This window comes from Anolis sagrei, chromosome 9 (assembly GCF_037176765.1).
Source record: "Anolis sagrei isolate rAnoSag1 chromosome 9, rAnoSag1.mat, whole genome shotgun sequence".
Lineage (NCBI taxonomy): Eukaryota > Metazoa > Chordata > Lepidosauria > Squamata > Dactyloidae > Anolis > Anolis sagrei.
The window spans coordinates 13,695,320-13,720,590 of NC_090029.1; the positions used below are offsets into that span (position 1 = coordinate 13,695,320).

The 25,271-nt window shown below is 44.1% G+C and overlaps 1 protein-coding gene across 2 annotated transcripts in view; it reads left to right on the forward strand.

Moving 5' to 3' along the window:
* ADAMTS17 (ADAM metallopeptidase with thrombospondin type 1 motif 17) overlaps positions 1-25,271 on the forward strand; it is a 262,297-nt gene that overhangs the window by 146,719 nt on the left and 90,307 nt on the right. For both annotated transcript variants that reach the window (XM_067471299.1, XM_067471300.1), the window contains exons 9-12: positions 7,404-7,544; positions 8,349-8,499; positions 20,041-20,142; positions 23,277-23,422. In XM_067471299.1, the coding sequence (XP_067327400.1) occupies positions 7,404-7,544; positions 8,349-8,499; positions 20,041-20,142; positions 23,277-23,422 (540 nt within the window). The remainder of the gene's footprint in view (positions 1-7,403; positions 7,545-8,348; positions 8,500-20,040; positions 20,143-23,276; positions 23,423-25,271) is intronic.

Consider the following 25,271-nt stretch of genomic DNA (forward strand, 5'->3'; position numbering starts at 1 on the left):
TTGTATCATAGGGTTGTCGTATTTTGGAGAACATTTCTCTGATTGCTTCAAGCTACCCATTGCTGTGAATGACTTCCATTTGAAATAATTCTGCTATATTGTTGTTGTTGTTGTTTTACTGACACAAAACACAGTATATTACAGCAAACGAGATCTGTATGCTGGTTTCCGTATCACAAAATCGCAAGTCAAACACTTCCCAAGCGTCTAGGACTGTGTGATGTATTTTCGAATTATGCGCGCATAAGTAAGGTGACCTTTTGCAATTGACAGATCATGATTTTGTCAATGTTTATTGTTTCCAAATGCCGACTGAGATCTTTTGGCATGATGGCAGTGTGCTGATGACTGTACTGGTTTATGCCAGAGCCTTTGCAGTTCGATTTTGAGGTCCTGATAACGGCTGGGTTTTTCCTGTTGTTTTTCCTCAATACGACTGTCACCCGGTATGGCAACATCAATAATCCAGACTTTTTTTCTTTTCCACAATCATAACGTTTGGCGTATTGTGTTCCAAAACTTTGTCCATCTGGATTCGAAAGTCCCATAGTATTTTTGCGTGTTCATTTTCTGCTACCTTGGCAGGTTTATGATCCCACCAGTTCTTTACTACTGGCAGGTGGTATTTGTGACATAAGTTCCAATGAATCATTTGGGCCACAGAATTGTGCCTCTGTTTGTAGTCTGTCTGTGCGATTTTCTTGCAGCAGCTGAGGATATGATCCATAGTTTCATCAGCTTCCTTGCACGGTCCGCATTTTGGGTCGTCAGCTGATTTTTCAATCCTGGCCTTAATGGCATTGGTTCTGACGGCTTGCTCCTGGGCTACAAAAATCAGGCCTTCTGACTTCTTCTTCAGGGTTCCATTTGTGAACAATAACCAAGTCTTCTCCTTATCAACTTTTTCTTCATTTTGTCAAGGAACTGCCCATGCAATGGTTTGTAATGCAGATTGCTTGTACTAATTTTTTGCTACTGTGCTTTGAGAAGTTTTTGATTATTGACTTCAATTAAAGCAAGTTCTTGGCTTTCCTTTACATATTCTGCCAGGGCGTGTTTTTCTTCTTTGACTGCTTGTTTTACTTGTAAAAGTCCTCTTCCAGTCAACATCACTGTGAATGTTTCAGCTGACCACCTTCATTAGCATTTGAAGGCCTGGCTGAGCCTGGGAAAATGTTTTGTTGAGAGGTGTTAAGATGTGCCTGGTTGTTTCCTCTCTGCTGGCACATCTTAACACTTCTCAACAAAACATTTCCCCAGGCTCAGCCAGGCCTTCAAATGCTAATGAAGGTGGTCAGCTGAAACATTCACACCTAGCTTCAGCAGAGAAGAGCTCTTTGCCCCACCCCAGTCATTCCACAGATATATAAACCCATTTTCCTATTTCCAACAGACCTCACTACCTCTGAGGATGCTTGCCATAGATGCAGGTGAAACGTCAGGAAAAATGCCTCTAGAACATGGCCATATAGCCCGAAAAAACCCACAAGAACCTACTGACTATTGAGATAGTTATTGAGGGCTATTGAGATAGTTATTGAACACTGTTTGCGTCATCTCCAAAACTAACCTTGGGCTGGAATAGGGGAAGGCCTACGCTTTCTAAAAGATAGTAGCTCAGGGTTGGGGTAAAAAGATCTCAGGATTTTTTCTACCATTTGGAGGAAGGCAACTCAGCGACTAGAGGAAAAAAGAAAGAAAGAACATCTCTATGGTTTCACCAATTGACTGTTTTGTTTGTAACTTTGACAAGCTGTGCCAAGTCTGCAAGGACTTTGAGAAATAAATATTGTTTTGGTGTTCAAACCTGTAGTAGCCTCAATTGCTGGGAATCTCAAGCTTCTAAAGAAAGACTCCCGCGGTCCGCCCAGACAAAGAGAGAAGCACATTTTATTTTTATTTTTATAGGATCTGGGTGTGATGGCACACTCCCAGTAATGAGACTCAAGAATGAGTCAAGCTGCAGATATTGAATCCATGAAGAAAGGTGACATACTAGGTTCTTGTGGGTTTTTTCGGGCTATAGGGCCATGTTCTAGAGACATTTCTCCTGACGTTTCGCCTGCATCTATGGCAAGCATCCTCAGAGGTAGTGAGGTCTGTTGGAATTAGGACAATGGGTTTATATATCTGTGGAATGGCTGGGGTGGGGCAAAGAGCTCAAAGAGACCATGAAAATGAACAAAATCTGGCTACCAGTATTAAAAAACTCTAAAATTACAACAGCAAAACAGCAGAGAGGAAACAACCAGGCACATCTTAACACCTCTCGATAAAAGATTTTCCCAGGCTCAGCCAGGCCTTCAAATGCTAATGAAGGTGGTCAGTTGAAACATTCACACCTAGCTCCAGCAGAGAAGAGCTCTTTGCCCCACCCCAGCCATTCCACAGATATATAAACCCATTGTCCTAATTCCAACAGACCTCACTACCTCTGAGGATGCTTGCCATAGATGCAGGCGAAACGTCAGGAGAAATGCCTCTAGAACATGGCCCTATAGCCCGAAAAAATCCACAAGAACCTAGTGATTCCAGCCATGAAAGCCTTCGACAATAAGGTGACATACTGTTGAAAAGTTAGTCAAAACACAGTTAAACCGTTTATAAAGTTAAGAGCATTAAAATGCATTACAAGGCCATACAAAACAGCCAAACACTTCATTAAAAGTGCATTACATGTGAACTTGCAGAACGATTTGCATGCTTAATAGGCTTAGTGTAAATACTGGGTTGAAGTTAAAAGTGTGTCCTCCATGCATTGACGTGCTGAAACTCTCCAACCTTAGAATATAAATGCAATGAAATACAATACAATGAGAATCCTTATCCCCTCAGCATGGATTTTTTTTTGGTGGTGGTGGTTACCAGCAAGAATCTATCTCAGTGAATGTGTTTCAATGTGAATGTGTGATTACGTTTTCTGATGATGGTTTTACAAATAGTTGTTAAAGCCCGTGCCTCCGTTTGCACAGAGACTGGCATTGTGTCGGGGTCTTTACACAAAGGAACCATTTGAGGCTGTTGGCTTCTGTATTCATTCTCCCATTGGATCCTGTGATGGCCCGATATTAGCCTTGTACCTCGTCTAGAGTTTCTTACCTGGCTGAAGTTGAAAGATCCCTCTCCATTAACCCGGCAAGGACAGGCAGCAGTTTCCAGTTCTATTTCTTGGTTCACTGGTTTGGGTGACATTTCTGTGTGTATGAAGCACTGAAACACCTAGATGTTTTGGCTCTGATAAAGCAACATCCATCGGAATGCATTTCTCCCATTTTCGATGGAGTGCGTGGGAGGCTGAACATGTATCATGCAGAGTTGTTAGACTGGAGGACCCAAGTCTCCAGTTTTTGTCTGTCATCTCCAAAAGGAGGGTGCAAGTCCTCTCTCTTTTTGGTGGGCACAGCTCCAGGCAAGAGGAAAAGGCTGTGTGTGCGTGGATATCCGACTTGGCTAGGTGAGCCACAGCTTGCAGCAATGATTATAGAAACATAGAGTTGGAAGAGACCCCAAAGTCCATCTAGTATAGAATCATAGAGTTGGAAGAGACCCCAAGGTCCATCTAGTATAGAATCATAGGGTTGGAAGAGACCCCAAGGTCCATCTAGTATAGAATCATAGAGTTGGAAGAGACCCCAAGGTCCATCTAGTATAGAATCATAGAGGTGGAAGAGATCCCAAGGTCCATCTAGAATAGAAACATAGAGTTGGAAGAGACCCCAAGGTCCATCTAGTATAGACTCATAGAGTTGGAAGAGACCCCAAGGTCCATCTAGTATATAATCATAGAGTTAGAAGAGACCCCAAGGTACATCTAGTATATAATCATAGAGTTGGAAGAGACCCCAAGGTACATCTAGTATATAATCATAGAGTTGGAAGAGACCCCAAGTTCCATCTAGTATAGAATCATAGAGTTGGAAGAGACCCCAAGGTACATCTAGTATAGAATCATAGAGTTGGAAGAGACCCCAAGGTCCATCTAGTATAGAATCATAGAGGTGGAAGAGACCCCAAGGTCCATCTAGAATAGAAACATAGAATTGGAAGAGACCCCAAGGTCCATCTAGTATAGAATCATAGAGTTGGAAGAGACCCCAAGGTCCATCTAGTATAGACTCATAGAGTTGGAAGAGACCCCAAGTTCCATCTAGTATAGAATCATAGAGTTGGAAGAGACCCCAAGGTCCATCTAGTATAGAATCATAGGGTTGGAAGAGACCCTAAGGTCCATCTAGTATAGAATCATAGAGTTGGAACAGACCCCAAGGTCCATCTAGTATAGAAACATAGAGTTGGAAGAGACCCCAAGGTCCATCTAGTATAGAATCATAGAGTTGGAAGAGACCCCAAGTTCCATCTAGTATAGAATCATAGAGTTGGAAGAGACCCCAAGGTACATCTAGTATAGAATCATAGAGTTGGAAGAGACCCCAAGGTCCATCTAGTATAGAATCATAGAGGTGGAAGAGACCCCAAGGTCCATCTAGAATAGAAACATAGAATTGGAAGAGACCCCAAGGTCCATCTAGTATAGACTCATAGAGTTGGAAGAGACCCCAAGTTCCATCTAGTATAGAATCATAGAGTTGGAAGAGACCCCAAGGTCCATCTAGTATAGAATCATAGGGTTGGAAGAGACCCTAAGGTCCATCTAGTATAGAATCATAGAGTTGGAACAGACCCCAAGGTCCATCTAGTATAGAAACATAGAGTTGGAAGAGACCCCAAGGTCCATCTAGTATCGAATCATAGAGTTGGAAGAGATCCCAAGGTCCATCTAGTATAGAAGCATAGAGTTGGAAGACCCCAAGGTCCATCTAGTATAGAATCATAGAGTTGGAAGAGACCCCAAGGTCCATCTAGTATAGAAACATAGATTTGGAAGAGACCTCAAGGTCCATCTAATATAGACTCATAGAGTTGGAAGAGACTCCAAGGTCCATCTAGTATAGAATCATAGAGTTGGAAGAGACCCCAAGGTCCATCTAGTATATAATCATAGAGTTAGAAGAGACCCCAAGGTACATCTAGTATATAATCATAGAGTTGGAAGAGACCCCAAGGTACATCTAGTATATAATCATAGAGTTGGAAGAGACCCCAAGTTCCATCTAGTATAGAATCATAGAGTTGGAAGAGACCCCAAGGTACATCTAGTATAGAAACATAGAGTTGGAAGAGACCCCAAGGTCCATCTAGTATAGAATCATAGAGTTGGAACAGACCTCAAGGTCCATCTAGCGTGCTTTGATTGTGCAGGAAAAGCACAATCAAAGCATGGCTAACAGATCGCCATACAGCCTCTGTTTAAAAGCTTCCAAGGAAGGAAGGAACTTCTACCAGACTCTAAAGCAGAGAGTTCCACTACTGAACAGCTCTAAGAAGTTCTTCCTAATACAGTCCAGGTCTAATTTGGAATTTGAACCCATTGTTCTAAGTCAGTGGTTCTCAACCTGTAGCTCCCCAGATGTTTTGGCCTTCAACTCCCAGAAATCCTAACAGCAGGCAAACTGGCTGGGATTTCTGGAAGTTGTAGGCGAAAACACTTGGGGTCCCATAGGTTGAGAACCACTGCTCTACATCCTAGTTTCCAGGGCAGCAGAAAGGAAACCTACCCCCTCTTTCTTGTGTCCTCCTTTCACATATATATGTATGCCTCTCATATCTCCTCTCAACCTTCGTTTCTGCAGCTAAACAGACTCAGTTCTTTAAGACACTCTTCAGAGGGATTATTCGTGGTCTCTAGAGCTTTGATCCTTTTAGTTGCCCTCTTCCTCTGGACTCCTTCCAGCTTAGAGGCAATCTCTCTTTTGAACTGCTTTGCCCAGAATTGGACACAATATTCCAGGTGAGGTATAACCAAAGTGGACTAGAGACGCACCATGACTTCCCTCAATCTGGACACTAGATTCCTTTTGATGCAACCCAAAGTCCCATTGGATTTTTGGGCTGCTACATCACATATTTAGGGCATGCAAACAAAAAATGGTGAACTGTTTCAACAGAAACCAAGTCTCAAGAGCAAACCCTTTTGGAAAGTTCCATGGTTTTTTATCTCCCATACAAAAGAGCTGATGATGGCAACATATTACATCTTGCAGTCGCCAGAGCTCTCTTCTGGGTGGGATTAATCAAAATGTGAAGATAAGCTGCCATGACTCCACACTTGCATGGAATTAATGACGAGGTAGGGGAACAAATTGTCTTTTCTGCAAGAGTCAGAATATGAAAGTCAAGATCCAAAAGTCTGCTCTTGATTGACCTGCAGGCTTCCACATTAGTAAGCATTAAGACTGCTTCCAAAGACAGGCCAATGGCTTCGATCTTTCTGAGAATCATATAATACCCTTCTGAAATAAAATGATCTGATAATAGAAAGGGAATATAGCTATCAGGGCCTGCTTGAAAATGTATGTGCAGCCAGAATTTTTTAACTCTCATCCATGCCAAGGTTTCAAAAGTGGTTTGACCTGCCTTAATGCATATCACGGAGTCAGGCACACATGTAGGGAGCCCCATTAGTTTCCAGAGAAACTTGGAATGTAGTATATTAAATGATTTATTGATTGCAGAAATCCAAATAGGGGAAGAGCCATTGTGCTGGTACGGCTGTACCAGGAGCTCCAACTTTATTTGCTTTGTATTAAACGTTTGCTTGCAGCCCTGGGTTTCAGGGACTCTGCAGATAGGTGGCTTCCTTTGGTTGCAGTCGTAGGACAAGTCACCTGTCCATCATCGTTAAGTTTTGGTTCTGCCCCTTGCTCCGGGCAATTGGGAAGGGAAGGGAGCCATTTTTTAGTTAGTCTCAGAAAGGAAAGTTAATGTACAGGACGTGTGCAAGCTTCCCCTGTACAAAAGCTTCAACCCTTAAGACTTCCGGGGGGAAACAGTCTTAAGAGCATCCAAAGATTCCCAGGGAAACAGCCCTAAAGCTCTGAGGAATTTTGGAGGGAAAAACAGCCCTAAAGACCAAAGAACTCCAGCTGAAAAGACTGTAGGCCTTGCTGGTAGGTCCACCCAGTGCTTTGAGACGCAGTTCAACCTGGTAGTGGTGCCCACATCAGTTAGGTTTAGGTTCACAGTCAGCCTGGGAGAAGTTAGAAAGGGATTTTCCTTTAAAGTAAAGTAACAGTTAGTAGCCACCAGTTGCACAAAAGCCTGGAAGCATTTGTTTTGAAGACAAGAGAAGTTTCTGTTTGATTGTTCCTCAATAAAAGACTTTGTTATATTTCACAAGCCCTCTAAAGACTGTTTGTGGTGGAAAATTCCTAAGAGCTTCTCTTTGGGCCCCCTGGCTTCCCGCTGGGCAAAGGTTGCACGTCCTGTACTGAAGGAAATTCTTTACAGGCCCAACATGCAACAGAATAATACCATTGTATTACCTCTTTGTTCTTCTCCAACAGCATGGGGATGAGCCATGATGATGATCACTTGTCTTGTGCTGGGCGGTCGCACATCATGTCTGGAGAATGGGTCAAGGGTAGGAATCCCAGCGACCTGTCCTGGTCTTCCTGCAGTCGCGATGACCTTGAAAAGTTTCTCAAGTAAGAACGCTGCAAGTGGTAAAGCCTTTGAAACCCAAGACAATGAGTCTCTTGTCTTCTCAGACAAAATGATGAGAGATTTTCAGTGACGGGTGCTGGAGAGTAGAATCTCCCCCATTGTGTAAAAATCGCTGGCAGGAGAACAGAAACATTGATATCCCAATTTCACCACCTTGACAGCTTCCTGAAAAGGAAACCAGGTTTGCTGTCTTCTTTAAATCAGATCTTGCCTGTGTTTTGTGACAGGAGAAATATATCTGAATGCTTTTGAACAGCTCTTTCAGTTGGAAGGAAGCTTCAGGTCTCTAACCTTGGAATGTCTTCGCAAAAACCATCACCTTTCCCACAAAACACCAATGCTTTGAGCTTAATGGGTCATCTCTCCTCATCTTTGGGCCAACCATTCCATGGGAGATAACTGTGGGCCAATCTATCCCTTTTGCCCCTTAATGTGTAGCAGAAACCACTTTGTGTGGTACTATCACAGTGTTCAGCAATTATACATCTTCTACCACTGGCAGCCAAAGGCATGTTAGAAGCAACTGAAAGCCTTCAACAAGGCCTTGAGTTTATTGAACAGCTTTATTGGCTTTGTGAGTTTTTAATGAAATATATCTTTAGGGCCCTGTTTAGGTCAAAAGAGCATTGCATGTACTTGAATAGATATGTAATACATTCCCAAGGAGAGGTAGCAAGTATACTACTGAGGGGAATTTTGAAGGGAGGCTGATTTGGATGTTCATCAATTAGTTGATGAAACCAAATGCCGGTTGTCCATAGGCCGTCGTCATTGCTTTCTTTTAGGTCCAAGGTCAGCACGTGTTTGTTGGTGACGGATCCAAGGAGCCGATATGCAGTGCGGCTTCCATACAAACTTCCAGGGATGCATTACAGTGCCGACGAGCAGTGCCAGATCCTTTTTGGAACCAATGCAACTTTCTGCAAGAATATGGAGGTAAGGTTCACACCGGGACATGAAAGAGTGACAGGGAGAAAACTATTTATTTATTTATTAATTTATTTACAGTATTTATATTCCACCCTTCTCACCCCGCAGGGGACTCAGGGTGGATTACAATATACACATATATGGCAAACATTCAATGCCAAAGACACACAACAGATATAGACAGACAGTCAGAGGCTATTTAACTTTTCTGGCCACCAGGGGAGCTGTTGCTTTCATCGTCCATCTGCGACACTAATGAAGTACTTTCCGCATTCCTGCATGCTTTTTGCTGGAGTGCTTTGCTAGAGTCTTTTTTATGACCTTGTAAATTAGTTAAATTAATAAAATTTAAAATGAGTTAAAAACAATTGCTGGAATTGCAACATTCTGTAGAAGATCTGTAATTGGTTAAATGGATGAACCAATCCAGAGGGTGATTCTCCCCAATGCTTCCTCTTCATCCTGGAAAGAAGTGACGAGTGGAGTGCCGCAGGGTTCTGTCCTGTTGAACATCTTTATTAATGAGACTTAGATGAAGGGCTAGAAGGCAGGATCATCAAGTTTGCAGACGACATCAAATTGGGAGGGATAGCCAATACTCCAGAGGACAGGAGTAGGATTCAAAACGATCTTGACAAATTAGAGAGATGATGGGCCAAAACTAACAAAATGAAGTTCAACCGGGACAAATGCAAGATACTCCACTTAGGCAGAAAAAACGAAATGCAAAGATACAGAATGGGGGACAATGCCTGGCTCGAGAGCAGGACATGTGAAAAAGATCTTGGAGTTCTCGTGGACAACAAGTTAAACATGAGCCAACAATGTGATGTGGCGGCAAAAAAAGCCAATGGGATTTTGGCCTGCATCAATAGGAGCATAGTGTCTAGATCTAGGGAAGTCATGCTACCCCTCTATTCCGCTTTGATTAGACCACACATGGAATATTGTGCCAATTCTGGGCATCACAATTGAAGAGAGATAGTGACAGGCTGGAAAGTATCCAGAGGAGGGCGACTAAAATGATCAAGGGTCTAGAGAACAAGCCCTATGAGGAGTGGCTTAAGGAGCTGGGCATGTTTAGCCTGAAGAAGAGAAGGTTGAGAGGAGATATGATAGCCATGTATAAATATGTGAGAGGAAGCCACAGGGAGGAGGGAGCAAACTTGTTTTCTGCTTCCCTGGAGACTAGGACGAGGAACAATGGCTTCAAAATACAAGAGAGGAGATTCCATCTGAACATTAGGAAGAACTTCCTGACTCTGAGAGCCGTTCAGCAGTGGAACTCTCTGCCCCGGAGTGTGGTGGAGGCTCCTTCTTTGGAAGCTTTTAAACAGAGGCTGGATGGCCATCTGTCAGGGGTGATTTGAATGCAATATTCCTGCTTCTTGGCAGGGGGTTGGACTGGATTGCCCATGAGGTCTCTTCCAACTCTTTGATTCTATGATTATCCGACCTTCGCTTATCTGACATTCCATCTTATCCAACACTCTTATCCGATGCCCCCCTTTTCCTCCAGCATTTTCCCTTCAATTAAAGGAGTGTATTTCCCAAACTCTCTCTCCATTCTCAATAAGTGAAAAAGGCAAGACAAGGAGGAGGAGGAGGAAGAGGGAGGAGGAAAGGGGGGAAAGAGGCAGGACCAGAAGTGGAAGCATCCTCCCTCCTTCCCTCTGTGATTTCCATGCTCCTCTTCTGCATCTGGGCACGTCCTGCTGGGCTGCTCCATCCCCGAGGCATAGCCTTGCTTCAACCCTCTGAGTCCCTGCTGTTAGTGTTCTAGGTGTCTAGCGCCACGTCAGATGGGTAACAGTAGGAGACTCCATATTATCCGACATTGGACTAGATGACATTTCTGGTTCCTTCCAACTCTAAGGCTCTAGAAATCTATGTATTCCTTTGCCTGATTTATTTATTTATTATTTATTTAGACCATTTCTACCCCATCCTTCTCACCTCTGAGGGGGGACTCAGGGCGGCTAACACAGGGAACAATTCAGTGCTAACAGTATCAAAACAAATTTTTTTTGGTCGTGTCAGGAACGACTTGAGAAACTGCAAGTTGCTTCTGGTGTGAGAGAATTGGCCGTCTGCAAGGACGTTGCCCAGGGGACGCCCGGATGATTTGATGTTTTATCATCCTTGTGGGAGGCTTCGCTCATGTCCCTGCATGAGGAGCTGGAGCTGATAAAGGGAGCTCATCCGCCTCTCCCCGGATTTGAAACTGCGACCTGTTGGTCTTCAGTCCTGCCGGTTTAACCCACTGCGCCACCTGGGGCTCCATTAAAATAATAATATAAAACAGCAATATAAAATCAATTACATAACAATTAAACAGTGATATTAATTAAAATTACATAGTCACATAGAACAAATCACATAATCACAAGTCATAAAGCCATTTCCAATTTTCAAACAATCCTATTGTCCGAGTTCAGTGCCTAAAGTGCTGCTGTGCCCACTAGCCAAAGGCCTGGCTCCAAAACCACGTCATTAGTTCTTTCCTAAAAGTAAGGAGGGAGGACGCCGATCTAATCTCGCTGGGGAGCGAATTCCATAAGCGGGGGGTCACCACCGAGAAGGCCCTGTCCCTCGTCCCCACCAGGGCCTCCCCAGTAGATCTTAAATTACGAGGTGGAACGTAGAGAGAGATACGTTTGGATAAGTAAGCTGGGCCGGAGCTAACGCAGCAGGGGGGTGGTATGCTCCCTGTATGGTGCTCCGGTGAGCAATCTGGCTGCTGCCCATTGGACTAGTTGAAATCTCTGAACAGGGAGCCCCCAGTGGCGCAGTGGGTTAAACCCCTGTGCCGGCAGGACTGAAGACCGACAGGTTGCAGGTTCGAATTCGGGGAGAGGTGGATGATCTCCCTCTATCAGCTCCAGCTCCTCATGCGGGGACATGAGAGAACCCTCCCACAAGGATGATAAAAACATCAAATCATCCAGGCGTCCCCTAGGCAACGTCCTTGCAGACAGCCAATTCTCTCACACCAGGAGTCACTCCTGACACGACAAAAAAAAAGTCTCCGAACAGTCTTCAAAGGCAACCCCACATAGAGTGCATTGCAGTAATCTATTCAGGATGTAACCAGAGCATGGACCACCATGGCCAAGTCAAACTTCCCATGGTCTGACTAATCATTGCTAAGTGGCATAGAATATATGGCAAAACAGAGTCCCTGTCCCTCAGGTCCATATCTACTTAATTGTGTGGTTCCTGCAGACATAAAACCTTGCCATTCTGCCTGTCAAAGTGCATTTGGAAGAGAAAGCCATTGTTCCATTTTCCTCCTTTGCAAAGTAATTGTTTCCGTAAATTTCCTTTTCACTTTCCCATAATAAAAAAATCAGGAACTTTAAATCTGATATAAAACTGCAAATAAGAACCATTTATAGTTTTCACTGCTGCATAAATGAAATGTGCCAAACTCATAATAATAAAAGGCAACCTTTGACTCACTGCGCCGTAGCAGAGGAAGCAAACTGCAAGCCTTAACGGGGTTTGTTTGATTTATTTTGGGCCTGGAAGGCAGCTAGTGCAACATGAAAACAATAGGCAAGTTTCAAAAGAAAGAAGGGATAGTGTTTTTGGGGGAACATGGACCACCGAGATAGCTGTTACTGAGAGAAGTTCTGAATGTGTGTGTCCGTAAATGTCGTCCCAGGAAGAGCTGTTAAAATCAAAGAGCATTCTGAATTTTTTTCCCTCCAAGACGTAAGTTGGCTTTCGCTGGCTTGAGGGTGTTGACATTTTATTTTATCTATCAGGCTGTTTTTCCTGTATTCTGTGTTGAACCATAGAATTGCAGAGTTGGAAGGAGCTTCCTGGGCTATCATGTCCATCTACTGTTCAATGCAGGATCTCCATCTCTCTTTGAAAACTTCTAGAGAAGGAGATCCTCTCACTTCTCTAGGCAGTTAGTGAGAGGGAAGAGAAGTGAGAGGATCTCTCACTTCTCTAGGCAGTTACATCGCAAGTGCTGAACCTGACTCAGCACATACAAGATGGCTTTGAAAAGTAACAGATCACAGGAGCTGTCTTCATAGACCTGTCAGCGGCTTATGATACTGTAAACCACCGCCTCCTCCTGAGGCGTATAATATGTATAATATCACAAAGGACTACCATCTCACCCGCCTCGTAGGAAACCTGCTACAAAACAGGAGCTTTTTTGTTGAGTTCCAGGGCCAGAGAAGCAGATGGCAGAAACAGAAGAACGGCCTGCCTCAGGGGAGCGTGCTCGCTCCATCCATGTTCAACATCTACACAAATGACAAGCCACTGCCAGAAGGGACAGAGAGTTTCATCTATGCTGATGATCGTGCCATTACCGCTCAAGCAGGGAGCTTTGAGATGGTTGAACAGAAGCTCTCCGAAGCTCTAGGTGCTCTAACTGCCTACTACAGGGAAAACCAACTGATCCCTAATCCATCTAAAACACAGACATGTGCCTTTCACCTTAAGAACAGACAAGCATCCCGAGTTCTGAGGATTACCTGGGAAGGAATCCCACTGGAGCACTGCAGCGCACCCAAATACCTGGGAGTCACTCTGGACCGTTCTCTGACCTACAAGAAGCACTGCCTGAACATCAAACAAAAAGTGGGTGCTAGAAACAATATCATACGAAAGCTGACTGGCACAACCTGGGGATTACAACCAGACACAGTGAAGACATCTGCCCTTGCGCTATGCTACTCTGCTGCTGAGTACGCATGCCCAGTGTGGAACACATCTCACCACGCTAAAACAGTGGATGTGGCTCTTAATGAGACATGCCGCATTATCACAGGGTGTCTGTGCCCGACACCACTGGAGAAAATACACTGCTTAGCCGGTATTGCACCACCTGACATCCGCCGGGAAGTTGCAGCCAATAGTGAAAGGACCAAGGCAGAGACATCTCCAGCTCATCCCTTGTTTGGCTATCAGCCAGCACGTCAACGACTTAAATCAAGAAATAGTTTTCTTAGATCTACAGAGACACTTGCTGGAACACCTCAGCAAGCGAGAGTTCAAAAGTGGCAGGCTCAAACCCAGCACCTCAATCCGTGGGTGATACCAGATGAGAGACTCCCCCCTGGACACACAGAAGACTGGGCGACTTGGAAGGTGCTGAACAGACTGCGCTCCGGCACCACAAGATGCAGAGCCAATCTTAAGAAATGGGGCTACAGGGTGGAATCCTCGACATGCGAGTGCGGAGAAGAACAAACCGCTGACCACCTGCTGCAATGCACCCTGAGCCCTGCTACATGCACAATGGAGGACCTCCTTGCGGCAACACCAGAGGCACTCCAAGTGGCCAGATACTGGTCAAAGGACATTTAATCAGCTACCAAGTTTGCAAAATTTGTGTTTTGTTTTTTTTAATCTGTTTGTTCGTTTGTTTTGTTCTGTTAGAAATGTAATACAATGTTCTGGTTGCGGATGACACGATAAATAAATAAATAAATAAATCTAAAAGACAGATTGCCCAGGGAGGGGTCAAAAGGATTTCCCTCATAGAAGAAAGAAACAGTTCGTGAAGCTAGTTGCCTGTCCATTGTGGGCAAGTTAAGAAATATTTGGTTGATTTGTTGAAGATCTAAGAAGTATTTTACTGATTTGTTGCACCAATAAAGAACTTTGTTAAACTTTCCAAGCTTCTAAAGACTTTGTATAGGGAAATTCATAGGGCCTCTCAGCCGAGGCACCCCGGCGACCCGTTGGGCACATAAAGATCACGTCCTGTTAATAGACAATTGCTACAGGCTCAGCGTGTGACAGCACAATCACCCCTGCTCCATCTATTTTAAGTCTGGGAGTCAAGGTGGCTTCCAACAGTTAAATAGGAATGGCTAACAAATGATCTCATACAAAAAATTGAAAATGCAATTAAATTGTCAATAAAGTCAAAGTCCATTAAAGTGGGGCTTGTGCTACGACACTGACTTGGCTGAAGGCAGACCTAGCAGTAGGTAGATGCTGCTTCTGTTTCTGAAGCGCCGTGAAGAGGAGCTTACTAGGCTTGGGCGGTTTCGTTCGTTAATTTCGTAATTCGTTATTAATTCGTATTTAAATTAGCTTACGATCCAATATTGAGCCATACAGGAATAGTGTGAGGAATAAATTATATTTGAAACAATTTTTTCAATTTATTTCGTAATTATTTTGTAATTATTTCATAATTATTTTCGCATGTCTGGTGCAAGTTTTATAGTTATTGTTTGTTTTATCACACCAACAGTCAACAACAGAGGGAGAGGGAAACTTCAGAAGTTCCCCCTGTCCCATTTGGAGGTTTTTTTAGCATATTGCGCAATCGCGTCAGCCATTAACGAATCAATTCGTAATTATACGAAATTTCGTATATTTCGAAATTTTTAAAAGGAAAATTTCGGAATTATTAAATAAAAACGAAACGCAAGGGCCCCCTAAAAACAAAACGAGTTTAGAACCAAATTTTTCCGTGGTTACCCAAGCCTAGAGCTTCCAGATCTTAAAATTCTGTAATTATTTTATTCTACTTCACCAGCTTTTAAGTCAAACATCTAGATGTAGTAGGACCCAACCGTCGGTTGTCCTCTCTTATCCGATGCCCAGAGAGTCTCTGTTGCCGTGTTTAGTTGTTTCCAAACTGTTATATAACATACACACAGAGAAGACTGTTCAGGCTGATATTCTTCGCTTGCCGTATTACTCCTTTTGGTTTGGTTCCGTCCTGCTTCGTTTAAGCCGCTGCGCCAGAAGTCCTTTTAACGGCCAGCCAAACGAAAACTTGTGCAAAAGTTTTCAGAGGCATTCCCGTAAGTGTAAAAGGGGCTGTAGCACAAATAAACCCTATTTCAATTCTATCTTTTTTAAAACAACACCATTTTTTAAATGTAAGTGTTGATGGGAAAGTCTTTTAATAGACAGAAGCCATGAAACCAAACACTTACATTTCATATAAAACGAGCAAAGCAAACACAGCCCTGCCATTTTAATGTCTCAACTTATGAAAAATAACAGAATAAAAGGGCAGCAATTAGCCACAATATGAACCTGACAACACCTATTTTTGGTGAAAGGAGAAAGGGAACTTGGAAAGGAAGAGATTGGGCTTCCTTTTCCCTTTCCCTTTCCACTTAAATGGCTGAGATCCAGATGATGCAGAAATATGCTGGATCTGGGACTGCTGTGGGCCCAATTTACACAGGGCTCAATGACCCCTTCATTGAAAACCTTATCAAGAGCATTTTAGCTGGAGAGTAGTATGAAAACATCCCCAGTCAATAAGCTTAAAATGAAGGAAAAGCAGAAGAGCAAACGAGCAAAAGGAGACATGACTGTTCTGTCGTGCGCTGGGCCTGTAAAGAATTTCCTTTGGAACAGGACGTGCAATCTTTGCCCAGCGGGAAGCCCAAGGAGAAGTTCTCAGAGGTTTTCCACCACAAATGACCTTTAGATAGCTTGTGAAGTATAACAAAGCCCTTTATTAATGAACAATCAAACAGAAACTTCTCTTGTCTTCAATAAAGTTAAACAAATGATTCCAGGTTTTTATGCAACTGGTAGATTCCTAAAATTGCCCACGAAGGACAGGCAACTGTCTTCAATAACTTCTTTAAAGGAAAACCCCCTTTTTAACTTCTCCCAGGCTGACTGTAATCTAACACTTACTGATGTGGGCTCCGCTACCGGGTCGAACTGCGTCTCGAACGCCGAGTGGACCTACCAGTAAAGGCTTAGATGTTCTCCAGCTGGAGTTCTTTGGTCTTTAGGGCTGTTTTCCTGGAAATCTTTGGAGACTCTTAAGACTGTTCTGCCCCAGAAGGTCCTCAAAGCTTTGGGGAGGCTTCCCTGGAGTTCTCTGGTTTGCTCTTAAGATATTTCCCCCCGGAAAGTCTTAAGGGTTGAAGCTTTTGTACAGGGAAAGCTTGCACACGTCCTGTACGTTAGCTTTCCTTGCTGAGACTAACTAAAAATGGCTCCCTTCCCTTCCCAATTGCCCTGAGCAAGGGGCGGGACCAAACCTAACGATGATGGACAGGTGACTTGCCCTATGACTGCAACCAAAAGAAGCCACCTATCTGCAGAGTCCCTGAAACCCAGGACTGCAACCACACATTTAATACAAAGCAAATAAAGTTGGAGCTCCTGGTACAGCTGTACCAGAACAATGACACTTGAAAAGTGATGAAAGATGTGGTCCCCATATTGACTTACATGGTGACTGCTTGGGTTCCTTGATGAGAAACAGGGAGAGTTGTATCAGCAAAGGGTGTAGCATTGCTCTAGGACTCCAGAAGCTCAGAATTTGAATTCTTGCTCAATCAACACACCTCAGGACACATTCAAACTTAGAGGAAAGCAATGGGAAACTTCATTTAAATCCTGCCAAGAAAATCCAATTATAGCGTAGGCATAGACCCATCTCGGCATACTAGTTTGAGTGTTGGATAAGTTTGCAAGAGATCAAGGTTTGAATCCATACTTTTCCATGGAAACCCAAGTTAGAGGAAGACAATGGCAAGCCACCTCTGAACAATCCTTGCTATGAAAACCCCATAAATAAGAATTAACTTGAAGGCACACAAGAGCAACTATACATTGGAGTTGACTAGAAAGCAAATGATGACCTCCCTATACTATCAAGAGCCAGCACTGATATTCAATAAATATATTTCCAGTCCAGTTCTTGTGTTGATTTCATATCTAAAATTATAATGATGTAGAGAAGCAGCCACAAAATGCTGCTAAGTTCATAGAATCATAGAATAATAGAGTTGGAAGAGAGCACATAGACTAGTCCGACCCCAATCTACCACATAGGAAAAGCATCTTCAAAGTACAGATGAAAGGTGTTGCACTTGGAACCTGAAGCCTCTTTTCACCACAAACCACACACTATCCAGATAATCCAATGTAAGAGTTTATTAAAAACAGAATGTAATAAAAGCTGGATATATGAAAAGCAAGCTAATATTTTAAAAAGGAAATCAAAGTTCAAAAGGTTATGCTCATAAAAGCAAAAAGTCCAAAGAACCTTTCAGAGAAAATCTCCAAAACAATTACGAGATAGGTAAAGACAAGGTACAGACAAGGCAGGCAAAACTATGCCTCACAAAACCAGGACACTTGAAACCAGTAAACTGCTTGAAAACTTGGCTACATGAATTTCAAGGCCCGTGACACTGAGAGCTCTGCATCTGAATGCAGCATTGCTCTCACAAAGAGTATACCAACATGAACCACTTTTTAAAAGCCAAAATCCTTCCCATGAGATCATTTCTTTTGCACCTGCCTTCCCATTCCTTATCTCTAAGTTGCTTGGAGAAGCGAGTCCTTAATTGCAGGCCCTGTTGTCTTAATTCCAATCTCTTTGACCTTAAGAAACATTTGTCTCCCACATTTCGGAAATCTTTGTCTCCCACATTTCAGAGTCTGGAGTTTGCGGTCAGGCCCTTAATTGGTTCAACTCATTTCTCCGAAACTGGAGTCAGCGCGTGGAGTACATGGATCAAGTCTCTGATAGATCCCCTCTTCTATGTAGGGTCCCCCAAGGTGCAATTCTCTCCCCTCTTCTCTTCAACATCTACGTTAGACCCCTTGCTAGTTTAGTCCAGAGTTTCAGCCTGAACTGCTACCAATATGTGGACGACACCCAACTCCTTCTGAGCTTGGAGCCGGGAGCAACGTCAATACCAGACAACTTCACCTTATGTCTGGAGGCTCTGTCGAACTGGCTACGTGCTAGCAGACTGAATGTGAACCCAGCAAAGACTGAGATTATTTGGCATGGCCGCCCAACAGGTCTGACTGATCCGCTACCCACCTTCGATGGTGCCGCCCTATCTCCATCGTCCACTGTTAAGAGCTTAGGTGTCGTTTTGGATTCGCAGCTGACAATGGAAGCTCAGGTCGCTGCTACCAGCAAACAGGCCTTTTTCCATCTACGACAAGTGAGGCAATTGGCACCCTACCTATCTGATGAGGCTCTGGCAACAGTCATCCATGCCACGGTCACATCCAGGCTAGACTATCGCAACGCCTTTTATGTTGGCCTTCCGATGTCTACGACCCGAAAGCTCCGTATTGTTCAGAATGCGGCAGCCAGGTTACTCACAAGAATGCCCATGAAATGCCATATAACACCAGTGCTACAGCACTTACATTGGCTTCCAACTGATTACCATGGTCTGTATAAGATGCTAGTTCTGACCTTTAAAATTCTTTACGGCCAGGATCCATCGTACCTCAGGGACCCCCTCTCCTTCTCCCATCATTGGAGGTCGCAACGACCAGCCCAACACGATGTACTCTATATACCGGGTCCTAGAGAAGTGCACTTGGAAAGGACCAGACGCAGAGGGCTTTTTCTATTTCTGCCCCTGCCTTGTGGAATTCCTTGCCGCCCTACTTGAGAGCCATGCGTGACTTAGGGCCTTTTACTCTAGCACTTAAGACCTGGCTTTTCACTAGAGCTTTTGATCTATGTTAATCATTAATTTCTGTATGTATGTATTTTTATCTTTTACAATTTAGCTTGTAAATCGCCTAGAGCATCTCGGATGGAGGGCGATTAATAAGTCATTAAATTTATTTATTTATATTTATCGTGTCATCAGCAACCATACCATTGTGTTACAATTCTAACAGAACAAAACAAACACACAGATTAAAAAGAAAAAGAAAAAAAAGACACAGATTTTGCAAACTTGGTAGTTGGTTAAATGTCCTTTGACCAATATCTGGCCACTTGGAGTGCCTCGGGTGTTGCCGCAAGAAGCTCCTCCATTGTGCATGTGGCAAGGCTCAGGGTGCATTGCAGCAGGTGGTCTGTGGTTTGTTCTTCTCCGCACTCGCATGCCGAGGATTCCACCCTGTAGCCCCATTTCTTAAGATTGGCTCTGCATCTCGTGGTGCCAGAGCGCAGTCTGTTCAGCGCCTTCCAAGTCGCCCAGTCTTCTGTGTGCCCAGGAGGGAGTCTCTCATCTGGTATCACCCATGGATTGAGGTGCTGGGTTTGGGCCTGCCACTTTTGGACTCTTGCTTGCTGGGGTGATCCAGCGAGTGTCTCTGTAGATCTAAGAAAACTATGTCTTGATTTAAGTCGTTGACGTGCTGGCTGATACCCAAACAGGGGATGAGCTGGAGATGTCTCTGCCTTGGTTCTTTCACTATTGGCTGCTACTTCCCGGCGGATGTCAGGTGGTGCAATACCGGCTAAGCAGTGTAATTTCTCCAGTGGTGTGGGGCGCAGACACCCTGTGATAATGCGGCATTATAATTAAATATGATGATGATGATATGATTTCCCTCAGTATGCACTTTTGGCAGGTTCCCATGGGATGGATCTCACCTTCACTGTTCTCTTGGGAACTCCCAAGAGATTCCAAAACAGTTCTCTCTGGACCCTCTGAATATCTCCCAGCATCCCCTTCCTCATCTTCTGAACACTCAGAATCTGACCAGGCTACAACACTAGGTTCACTTGGAAGAAACTTGACAAAACTTTGCCTCATGTCCTCTGGCCTCTGCGGAGAAAATAAAGGCACTCCTTTCCCATTCTGTTGACAGCATTTGATGTGTGCTGGTCTCTGGTGCCTTGTGGAAGGAGACGCTTCATGCAAAACCAAACTGGACCCCCCTTTGGATGGCACAGAATGTGGGGCAGACAAGGTAAGCCCTAAGAGTGAGCAGTCATTCCATGTTTCCCAAGCGACTCACCTGAAATTGGTCTACAGCAGTGGTTCTCAACCTTCCTAATGCTGCAACCCCTTAATACAGTTCTTCATGTTGTGGTGACCCCCAATCATAACATTATTTTAGTTGCTACTTCATAACTGTCGTTTAGCTCCTGTTATGAATCATCATGTAAATATCCGATATGCAGGATGTATTATCATTCACTGGACAAAACTTGGCACAAACACCCAATACACCCAAATTTGAATACTGGTGGGGTTCGGGGGGATTGATATTGTCATTTTGGAGTTGTAGTTGCTAGGATTTATAGTTCATCTACAATCAAAGAGGATTCTGAACTCCACCAACAATGGAGATTAACCAAATTTGGCACACAGAACTCCCATGACCAATAAAAAATACTGGAAAAAAATAGATGAGCTTTGACCTTGAGTTTGGAAGTTGTAGTTCACCTACATCCAGAGAGCACTGTGGACTCAGATAATGATGAATCTGGGCCAAACTTGGCACCAATACTCCATATGTCCAAAGGTGAACACTGATAGAGTTGGGGGGAAATAGACCTTGACGTTTGGGAGTTGTAGTTACTGGGATTTATAGTTCATCTACAATCAAAGAGGATTCTGAACTCCACCAACGATGGAGATTAACCAAATTTGGCACACAGAACTCCCATGACCAATAAAAAATACTGGAAAAAATAGATGAGCTTTGACCTTGAGTTTGGGAGTTGTAGTTCACCTACATCCAGAGAGCACTGTGGACTCAGATAATGATGAATCTGGGCCAAACTTGGCACCAATACTCCATATGTCCAAAGGTGAACACTGATAGAGTTGGGGGGAAATAGACCTTGACGTTTGGGAGTTGTAGTTACTGGGATTTATAGTTCATCTACAATCAAAGAGGATTCTGAACTCCACCAACGATGGAGATTAACCAAATTTGGCACACAGAACTCCCATGACCAATAAAAAATACTGGAAAAAATAGATGAGCTTTGACCTTGAGTTTGGGAGTTGTAGTTCACCTACATCCAGAGAGCACTGTGGACTCAGATAATGATGAATCTGGGCCAAACTTGGCACCAATACTCCATATGTCCAAAGGTGAACACTGATAGAGTTGGGGGGAAATAGACCTTGACATTTGGGAGTTGTAGTTACTGGGATTTATAGTTCACCTACAATCAAAGAGGATTCTGAACTCCACCAACAATGGAGATTAACCAAATTTGGCACACAGAACTCCCATGACCAATAAAAAATACTGGAAAAAATAGATGAGCTTTGACTTTGAGTTTGGGAGTTGTAGTTCACCTACATCCAGAGAGCACTGTGAACTCAGATAATGATGAATCTGGGCCAAACTTGGCACCAATACTCCATATGTCCAAAGGTGAACACTGATAGAGTTGGGGGGAAATAGACCTTGACATTTGGGAGTTGTAGTTACTGGGATTTATAGTTCACCTACAATCAAAGAGCATTCTGAACCCCATCAGCAATAGAATTGGGCCAAACTTCCCACACAGAACCCCCATGATGAACAGAAAATACTGTGTTTTCTGGTGGTCTTTGGCGACCCCTCTAACATCCCCTCGTGACGCACTCAGGGGTCCCGACCCCCAGGTTGAGAAACACTGGTCTATAGGCCCATTCCTTGCTTGGGCATGTATTACACTCTTTATGTTAACTAGCAAAAATGCAAATCATTTGTGGTTCTTGATATTATGGCCCAAGCTGATTGCATGCATTTTCTATGTTGAAATGTTGGAGACTTGCAGATAGAGTTCGTGAATTGCATTGGCTGGCATTTCTGTTGGTTAGTCCCAACTAGAACAAATTATTCAATGGTTGAGTCAGGAGCATTGGGCATCAAATTGATATTGGCCAACCACGGGGTGCTGTTACTGTGAGCAGAGACACACACAATGGTTTCTAAGAAGAAGATTAGAAATTTATTTATTTATTTACTTTGCTTATATACCGCTGTATCTCAAGCCCGAAGGCGACTCACGGCGGTTCACAAACAGTAAAAACAGTAGAAACAGCAGTGGTTCCATACAACAAATAACAATTGACTTAACACATTATCCATAAATTACCAATAAGCAATTACAATGCACAATTATTACAAAAAACAACCGTACCCAATCTTCTCATCATCCAAGCGTAGTCCAGGTTCGTCGTCCATTGTTCCATTCCTATGTTCCATTACCAGATTGCACTAAATTACTCAAACGCCTGCACAAACATCCAGGTCTTCACCTTTTTGCGGAATACCATTAGAGATGGTGCTAGTCTAATGTCCGTAGGAAGGGCGTTCCACAGCCGAGGAGCCACCACCGAGAAGGCCCTATCTCTCGTCCCCGCCAGCCGAGCTTGAGAAGCAGGCGGGATCGAGAGCAGGGTCTCCCCGGAAGATCTCAAACTCCTGGTGGGTTCATAGGCAGAGATGCGGTCAGATAGGTAGCTTGGGCCGGAACCGTTTAGGGCTTTAAAGGCCAACGCCAGCACTTTGAATTCAGCCCGTTAGCAGATCGGTAGCCAGTGGAGTTGGCGCAACAGGGGGGTTGTATGCTCCCTGCGCTCCGCTCCTGTTAAAATCATGGCTGCCGAGCGTTGGACTAGTTGGAGCTTCCGAGCTGTCTTCAAAGGCAACCCCAGGTAGAGAGCGTTGCAGTAGTCTAAACGGGATGTAACCAGAGCGTGGACTACCGTGGCCAAGTCAGACTTCCCAAGGTATGGGCGCAGCTGGCGCACAAGCTTTAGCTGTGCAAATGCTCCCCTGGTCACCGCCGAAACCTGGGGTTCCAGGTCTATCTATCTATCTATCCGAGCCACCAGCGTATGGCATCCTTAAATATTTAGATACATTTGTAACTCTGTCCAAATCTTAATGTTTTCTGTAGGCTTTGGTCCAAGCATCCAGTTTGTCGAAGGATGGAGATTTAGCCACATTTCTGTTCAGCTGTAATCGGCAAACCATTTTAGTTTGTCGCTAGCTTTTAATTCCACTCAGATTACATCCTTGCGGCTGCTCTCGCATTGTCTTCATCTGCTCCAAATCCTACAGTATCAATGTTGTTCTTGTGATGCTTCCAGTGGTGCCGAACTGGGGAGTGTGTGAGCAAGACCCCCATCCCTGAACATGTTGATGGAGACTGGAACATGTGGAGCCAGTGGAGCATGTGCAGCAGGACGTGTGGGACCGGGGCCAGGTTCAGGCAACGCAAATGTGACAACCCACCGTAAGTTGACCTATTCGCACTGGAACTTCTAACCCAGGGCTCCTCAAACCTTTTGTTGTTATGGGCTTTCAAGTTGTTTCAGACTTAAGGTTGCCCTAAGTGTAAAATTTATAGCGGGAGGCGAGTAAAGGACCTTGGAGGACTGCATCCAGTCCACAGGTTTTATGTGCTGTCACGCGCTGGGCCTATAGCAGTTGGCTTTTGAGCAGGACGTGCTCTTTGTGCCCAGCGGGAAGCCGGGGTGCCTCGAGTGAGAGGTCCTAAGGATTTTCCTATACAGAGTCTTTAGAAGCTTGAAAGGTTTAGCAAAGTCCTTTATTATTGCTTAAGTCTTCAACAAAAAATCAAATACTTCTTAGATCTTCAACAAGTCAAACAAATGCTTCAAGGCTTTGAATCAACTAGTGGCTTTCTTAATCTTGTCCACAAGGGACAGGCAACTGGCTTCGTGAACTGTTTCTTTTTTCTTTTTTTTTAAGAGGAAAACCTTTTTAACCCCTCCTTGGGCAATCTACTTTCTAAGCTTTGCTGGTGTGGGCTCTACTCCCGGCTCCAAACTGCTTCTTGGGTCCCGAGTAGGCCTACCAGTCAAGGCTTTGTAGATTCTCCAGGTGGAGTCCTTTGGAACTGTTTCCCCCCGGACGCTGTGAGAAACGAAGCTACTCTACAGGTGGAGCTAATCCACATCCTGTAGCTAAGCTTTCCAATGTCTAAAATGGCACCCTCTCCTCCCAGAGCCCTGGGGAAAAGGGCGGAACCAAAACTTAACAATGATGGATGGGTCATTGGCCCTATAATTGCAAACAAGGGAAGCCACCTTATTGCAAAATGCATGGAACCTTGGAATGCATGCAAACACTCAATAGAAAGAAATGAAGTTGGAGCTCCTGGTACAGCCGTACCAGCACACTTTACTTTGGGGATCCCTGTTCTAACCACAGACCTTTGATGGATCTTTGGTCTCTCTGCGTCTGGTAAGTGAAACAGTTACCTTGCTGCGCCTAAAGATATCTGTGGCCCAATCCACACTGCCATATAATTCACTTTGAACTGCATTGTATGGTCAATGTAGACTCATATAGTGCAGATTGAACTGGATTATATGAGTCTACACTGCCATATAATCCAGTTCAATCTGCATTATAATGGCAGTGACCAGTGACTAAGCAACTAAGCAACAGACCTTTGGGGAAGTACAGCTCTGAAAAGTTACATTTTGGGACCACAACCCTGAGAATGATTCTATGCAGGCATGTAGCCGGGGGGGGGGGGGCGCTCGGGGGGCTTCAGCCCTCCCCGAAATTTTCATGGTGGTTCGCGAAAAGGCCTTATTGGTGCATTATTTAAACTGTTATGTTTATTCATATCATGATCTGATCACCATACTCAATATATCCCATATGCATGGGGGTATTGGGGTAATGATACAAAAGGTTTGCTAGGCTACACTCTCTTTCACTCAGACTCAGCCCCCTCGAAACTCAGCCCCCTCCCGAACCCCCCCCCCCGAAAAAAAATTCAGCCCACCCCCCCCCCCCCCCCCCCCCCGAAACGAAATCCTGGCTACGGGCCTGATTCTATGGTTGGTTATCTGCTAATGGAGTTGGGTTTGGGGAGAGTTTTCTCCAGTGAGGAATAAAAATGTCTTATTTTCTATTTGGAAAAAAAAATCTATATTTCCAAATAGACAATAAGACAGTTTCATCCCTCTGTGGCCCCCCGACTTTGGAACTCTTTACCTGGGGAGATCAGGAAAGCCCCTTCACTGGAAACATTTAAAAAGAACCTCAAGACCTGGCTTTTCCGCTGCGCCTTTGGCGAGTAGGTGCTCAGCATGATATTTTATACC